Source organism: Solanum stenotomum, chromosome 3 (assembly GCF_019186545.1).
Source record: "Solanum stenotomum isolate F172 chromosome 3, ASM1918654v1, whole genome shotgun sequence".
Classification (NCBI taxonomy): domain Eukaryota; kingdom Viridiplantae; phylum Streptophyta; class Magnoliopsida; order Solanales; family Solanaceae; genus Solanum; species Solanum stenotomum.
The window spans coordinates 43,836,272-43,843,700 of NC_064284.1; the positions used below are offsets into that span (position 1 = coordinate 43,836,272).

A 7,429-nucleotide genomic window follows, 5' to 3' on the forward strand; every position below is an offset into this window, starting at 1 on the left:
CCAAGAATTATGATTTTTCATTAGTGATTCATAATTGTATGGAGGAATTTGTGTTGAAAAGAATGGAATTTTTGGAGAAAGACTTACCTTGAAGAAGAATCTTGAAAAAGATTGAACGAATCTTGAATGGAGTCTTTTACTTTGATTTTTCCTTAGGGTTTTGCCCTAGGATTTGAGAGAGAAGAGAATGATGGATTAAAAGATAAAAATCTAATTATTTTGAGCCTTTTATTAGTCAAGAAATTTGTTTAGGGTTCTTGGAGGTTAAAAGTAAAAAAGGACCCTTTTTAATGTTTTCCAGTCGACTAATTCGTAACAACACTGTATCAGGTTACTAAAATGGTCATAACTTTTTAATAAGAAATTGGATTGATGCGAAATTTGTGGCGTTAGAAAGTAGATTCAAATACCTTTAATTTGATAGGTTATGGGCCACGTAACTCTTTATATTCTAAGATATATGATCGTTTGAAGTTGACCAAAGTAGAATTTTACATCAAAACTTAATCGATAAGGAAACTTCAAGAACACTTATCAAGAAATCATCAAGAAATTAAATTGCTCAATATTTATGGATAGATTCGCAAAAGAAACTCATGAGTGGCATGTGGATGAACAAACCCAACACTATGGAATTCGATAATAATTAATAAGGGTAAAAATGGAAAGTTATGTCTAATTTATGTCTTAATCTTTTTTCTTTTTTTTCTTAAAGGGTGTGAAACACTTCAACAATTCAATTAGTTTGGAAGAGAGCGAGTAATTTTTTTTAGCCAGTAGGGTCCATAGAAAAATTTCATACATTTTATTGAAATAAATATGTTCGGTTAGGCTAAAAGATCAAAATGAACACATATTGTCATATATATTAACAATCATTTCAATGAAGTGAAATATATTAAGGACCAAAATAAAGAATTATCAATGACCATTTTGGTTATTTTCTCAAAGACATTTACCCTATTTTTTGTCAAAAGAAATCCCCAAGAATTAAAGCAAGGATATTAGTCTTTTGAGCTTCTTTCGTTTGGCATTTTGATGGAAGAATACTTCCACCCTTCTCCTCACTTTCTTTTTTCTTTTTCTTTTATTACTCTAGATTATATTTCTCTATTATCCCATTATTTTGATATTTTAGTCTAAAAAAAATGAATTTGATATATCTTAATCTACTAACCTTTAATCCCATTATCGTTAGAAAATATTTTTTTTCCGATTAAAAAAAAATAAAAAAATAACTTCACCACTAGCTACCATCAGATTTAAATAAATGTATAAGAAACGTGTATAATAGTATTTATTAATTAAGTAGTGAACCTCCAACCTCATTATCTCCTCACTTTTTGTCAAATCTGAGAACGTGTCATTTGCTAAAGTCGTTGGTGTCATTTGCTACTCTATTATTATTATAAATAAATAGAGTGACATTTAATTAATTGTATTGGTGTTGTTTGTATAGTGTGTAGTGAAAAAAGATCGAATGGAGAGAAAATACCAGAGTGAGAACTTTGTTTCTTTGCCCCTCCTGTTGGGTGGATCTGATGAAACTGATCAGACTGGAAAAACCTCTTTTATCAAAACCACTTTTCACGGACTCAATGCTCTATCAGGTTCTTTTCTTCTCACTTTCCAATTATGCATCTTCCCCAATTAATGTTTTTCTTCATCCAAACTCCTCCCCCATTTCCTTCTAAATTTAATTTACTCTATTCTTCACCAAAAAAACCCTCTCTCCACACCCAATTTCATAAATAATGCAAGATTTGTAGTATTTAAAGCAAATCATAAATATTTGTGTTATTAAAAATTATTGTTACTAAATATATCAGTTTCTTCCTAAGTAAACTGGAAATTGTTTCACGTAAATGGGGAAGCAATGTTTCAAATTGAATAGCTCTCTTGGAAAATAAAACGGAAAAAGTTCAAATATAGCATCTAGCTTTCAGTTTTGAGAAAAGATTTATTTATGTCCCTCTTTAGAAATTTGGGTTATCGATGTTATTTTCGTTTGAAACAAAATTCATTCATTTACATCATTATTCAAAGTTCGATTAAGTTTTTTTCCCTTTATTCAATAGTTTGAAAAATCTACAGGTGTCTTCTTATAAAAAATCAAATTATTCTTTTTTTAAAAATCTTTTTAAGATTTCGTCATTATATTGAAGAACAGTAACACTAATTTAAAATTATTATATAAAGTTATTAAAATTTTGAACAAAATTTTTTTATTATAATTTGATATTATATTTTTCGTTAAAAATTTACATTATTGATATTCTTACTTCATAACCTTAACCTATAAATATGACAATCTTTCTTTGAAATTATATATAACAAATCATTAAAAAAAGTTAGTGATTCCTATTTAAAAAGCTAAACTTGAAAGAAAAATATATATAATGATAATTTTCTTAAAATTTGGCTTTACAGTCACAATCCATCTTATTGAGTATATATCCTGCTTGGACAACTCATTGGACATTCTTTGGCAAAATACCATCATCCCAACTGGATCACTCATAATCTGTCCCCTCCAGTGATAAGTGGTCCAGTATTATCTTGTAAGATGATTAATGTTGTGTGGCTGTCTCCATTTATGTAGCGATGTTTGATTGAATATGATGTTTATAAATTCTGTTAGTAAATCACCTTGCAGACCAACTTAATTGATTGTTTTAGATTCAATTAATTATAAATAAAAGGAAAAAAGTTCAAGTATGCAATCAAATTTTGAGAAAAAAAAGTTTATTTATGTCGTTTATTAAACGTTTGGCTTATTTATTTTATTTTCGTTTAAGAAAAGAAAAAGTTCATTCAAACTGAGTGGTAAAAAAGGGATAATGCTAAATGGTCAGAAAATTTGGCCAGAAATTTAAGAAGTCTATAATATCTTTTTTAATTTAAAATAAACTGGTCTTTTTTTCATTTTTTAATTAAAAAATATTATAGTTAAAAGGAAAAAAATATTTTAAAAAATAAAACAACATAGATAAAATATCATTCTGACCAAAAGAATTTTTCCGTAAAAAAGTATGCCGACTTATCTCATTAACGTCTTTTTACTGTTTAGATCTTCCATCTTTTCTTTTTGTAGAAGAGGTCATCATCTGTCTTTATCGTTATATAACTAGAGCTGTCATAAGACATACAAAAATTGATAAATCGAATGAATCTTTCTTTAGTGCGTGGTTTATTAGTTTGAATTATTGATTTAACGATTTTTAAACAATTATCCAACAAAAACATTTAACTATCGATTTAATTTTCTACTTTTAAATTTTAGTTAATGTTCAAAACGATAATTCAATAAGATAATATTGAAAAAAGAATTATTTATTCCAAATTATATTATAATGGTTTGACAAAAGAGGTTGCCTAAATGGTAATCAGTCTCCATCCGCTATTCTATGGTTGAAGAGCAAAAAGGTGGGAGTTCTTCGAATGATTGAAAATAATATTTTCCTTGTTTCAATTTATATAGCATAAATTAAATTTCGAGAGCAAAATAACTTAAGTTTAATCGTGATTTTGAGCATTAAATCTTTAAATTTTTTGAAATAAAATTTATTTATTTGATTTAAAATTACGTAGAATAGTACTATATATCATAATAAATGATAATTCAAAATATTTTAAAGATGAATAAAAAAATTATGAGCAATGAAGACTATTTGAATTTTGATATCCTAAAGGTGCTATATAAATTGAGACTTATAAAGTAATAATAACAATAGTGGGTTCAGTACTCCACAGTTTTCCACCATTGAAAACATATTGTAAAATGTAAATCCTATAAAGCACCACCATCTTGGTTTGGGGTTCTTTATTCAGTCAAATTTTAGAGTCATTTTGGCTTCAATGATTTCTATTTTTATTCTCCTCTTCATCATCAATTAATACAATTTCTTAGATATTTTATTTAATATAAGAGAAAATAGTTAAATGTAAGTGTATTTTACTCTTTTTTGAGAGAGCAAAATCAATAACAAACATTAAAATTTTATTCAATCAATTTAAAATATAAGATCCAAGACAAACAGACACATTTCCTCATCAATAACCATCTTCAAATTTACCATGTCAATCGATACACCAAAATTTTAGAGAGCAATTCTACAATCAAGAACACTATGAATCCAAAATCTTTCAAATCAATGCAAATTTAAGCTTCAATAATCTTAATATAGTTATACTCAATTGATTTTCTTCAATAACCCGCAAAATTATTTGTAATTGCTTGCAAATTTTGTTAACTAATTTCTCTCAGGTTTGAAGATCAAGGTCCATCAAACAAGTTTTACAAATCGTATTTCAAGTTTCAGACAACCAATTTAGTAGATAAATTTAATTTCAGCTCCATATAATATTCCTCAACTTTTATATAGTGGATCAAACTATTTTTCACTTCAAAATAGATTTGAATCAATTGAAACATATGAAAATATTGGTTTCTTATTTAGTGGTAAATTGAGATCATTACATGATGAAAATTTTAAAAAGACATTGTCTTAACTTTGAACTTTCTTAACACATAATAGTTATTCTGATATTAATGATTTAGATTTATATTTTAAAAGTTTTAAGAGAAATAATACAAATAGAAGATAATGATCTAATGAAAATACTCAATCAAATAAAAAAAATTGATTCTTTTCCAAATGCACATATTACTTATAGGATAATGTTAACGGTTACTGTAATCGTTGCCTCAGCCGAAATAAGTTTTTCGAAATTAAAATTGATTAAATCTTATTTAAGATCAACAATATCTCAAGAGATATTGAATGAATTAACTATATTATCAATTGAAAAGGAATTATTAAAACAAATCGATTATACAACAACAAGTAATGGCTTCACATCTAAAAATTAGAAAAGTAGATTTTAAATAAAAGTATATATGATGAAAAAAATAAAATATTAGGGTCCCTCTCTTAAGTTTTGCTTTAGACCCCCAATCTTGTTGAGTCGACCCTGTTTCTCTCAATTAAAAATTTAGATCCAAAAGTTTTATATGAAAGTTTGTCGATTTTTATGGAGTTCCAACGTTCTTCATATCCAAAATTTTATGAACTTAGTCAAGCCAGTGTTTTTGCTTAACCAACATTATTCAATCAATTTAAAATCCAAGATCCAAGACAAACATAGAAAAATTTCAATGTTTTGATCCCTTCAATGGAGTTTTAAATTAGTAAGCTAATAAAAACGTTTTTAATAAAATATTCACATGCCAAATGCATGAGCTTCATTAGTCAACATAGATGTGATTGTTGCTTTGTAAAGATGTATAATAATTATAATTTTAAATAATTTAGAAGGAGGATAGGAGCCGTGAAATTAAAGTGTATAGTGACAAATTTATATATAAATAGGGAAACATTTGACTATTTTCTCTTTTATCTAACTTCATAAAATAAAGTATGTTTTTGTTTTAGATGGCTGGACATGTGGTTCATTTCCTTGTTTAAATTATCATTGTTCATATGGCTTGTAGTTTATATTTTGATGCATGATTTTCTTTTATGACATCATGCTGCCTATTTTTATTTTTTTGTGAGCAATAAATACCCTCCGAAGACCGTGTATATATGAATAAATAAAAATATGAGAAAAACGATCAAAGTAGTTTTATTTTCTCGGTTAACTTAAAACCAAATCGTTAATTATTGCTAATTGATTAACCAAAAATGGATAACAATTATTTTATTGGGGTTGTTATTAGATTGATAAGCAATAAGCATGTTTAAAAATCATTAATGGATAAACCAAACGAACCAACCAATAAGCATGATGAATATATATATATTTATGTAAATATAACGTATATGTTTCTTGTTTTCAGGGGTAGGAATTTTGTCAACTCCATATGCTCTATCTTCAGGAGGGTGGTTAAGCATGATTCTTCTTCTTCTTATTGCATGTGCAACCTTTTACACATCAATATTAATAAAGAGATGTATGGATTTTGATCCAACTATAACAAGTTATCCTGACATTGGAGATCGTGCATTCGGAACATCAGGAAGAATATTAGTGTCGATATTTATGACTCTAGAGCTTTACTTGGTAGCAACCGGTTTTCTAATTCTTGCAGGGGACAACTTGCACAATTTGTTGCCAGATGTGAACTTTGAATTTTGGGGACTCGGAATTGGTGGGAAACAAAGCTTTGTCTTGATTGTTGCTCTCCTCATATTGCCAACCGTATTGTTAAAGAACATGAGTATCCTTGCATATGTATCAGCCTCTGCAGTTTTAGCGTCTCTCGTGATTATTGGTTCAATTTTCTGGGCAGCAACATATGATGGTATTGGCTTTCATAAAAGTGGAGTAGTTGTGAATTGGGGAGGAATCCCTACATCTTTCAGCTTATATGCCTTCTGTTACTGTGCCCATCCTGTTTTCCCAACTTTGTACACTTCAATGAATAAGCAGAAGCAATTCTCCAAGGTAACGAATTATTTTGACCAACTCGTCCATTCGACACATCAAAATTGCTGACCTCTACATATATGCATCAATCGCAGGTAATGCTCCTATGCTTTTTGTTCGCTACCATAACGTATGCATCAATTGCAGCAATGGGGTACTCCATGTTTGGCTCAGAGGTTGAATCACAAATTACGTTGAATCTTCCAACTGGTAATTTAAGCTCAAAATTGGCTATATACACTACCTTGATCAATCCAATAGCCAAGTATTCATTAATGATGACACCAGTGATCAACAGACTCGAGGAACGTTTTCAATCTAACAGTAATAAGGAATCATCATTTATCCCTGCCATCAGGATCACCCTGGTAATAAGCAGTGTGATTGTAGCCTTGACTATACCCTTCTTTGGTTATCTCATGTCACTAGTTGGAGCATTTCTTAGTGTCACAGCTTCAGTTTTGCTACCATGTTTGTGCTACTTGAAGATTTCAGGCACTTACAGGAAGCTGGGATTTGAGTTGGTCATAATAGGGTTGATACTACTAATGGGAATACTAATCCTAGTTACTGGTACATACACATCTTTGATAGAGATAATACGACATCTTTAAAACGTTGTATTTTATCATTTTAATACTCACTTGTATAGGTTTTGATGGCTTTACTAATGAAAAGTACATCACATGTTACAGATAATAATTTAACTTAGCAAATTCTTTATCATACACTAAAAAATAGGAACTAACCAGTAGTGGTTAAACATGGGTAAAACACTGAAAACATATCCTACTAATATAACTAAAACAGTAAGCAGAAAATAAAAAAAATTGACCAAGTAAAACTTAATTTCACTAGTACTAAAAAACAGGACCATAATAAGATTCTGTACTTGGTTGATTCTTGAAGAATTAGTCAACACTTCCCCTTTCTTCAAAATCACATACTCCCATTTGTAGCCTGAAGAAGTCATGCTTGTTGCACGGAAGCAGTTTCG

The 7,429-nt window shown here is 28.7% G+C and overlaps 1 protein-coding gene across 1 annotated transcript; it reads left to right on the forward strand.

The window, feature by feature from the left end:
• Positions 1–1,381: 1,381 nt before the first annotated feature.
• LOC125859781 (amino acid transporter AVT1J-like) lies at positions 1,382–7,107 on the forward strand. The gene is made up of 3 exons (XM_049539594.1): positions 1,382–1,610; positions 5,843–6,450; positions 6,528–7,107. The coding sequence occupies exons 1-3, from the start codon at positions 1,481–1,483 to the stop codon at positions 7,044–7,046; spliced, it is 1,257 nt and encodes a 418-aa protein (XP_049395551.1). The 5' UTR covers positions 1,382–1,480; the 3' UTR covers positions 7,047–7,107.
• The last annotated feature ends 322 nt before the right edge of the window (positions 7,108–7,429 follow it).

Coding starts and splice junctions, on each gene's coding strand:
- LOC125859781 (XM_049539594.1), top strand. CDS start 1,481: ATGGAGAGAAAATACCAGAGTGAGAACTTTGTTTCTTTGCCCCTCCTG. Junction 1,611..5,842: donor CGGACTCAATGCTCTATCAG/GTTCTTTTCTTC, acceptor TCTTGTTTTCAG/GGGTAGGAATTTTGTCAACT. Junction 6,451..6,527: donor AGCAGAAGCAATTCTCCAAG/GTAACGAATTAT, acceptor CATCAATCGCAG/GTAATGCTCCTATGCTTTTT.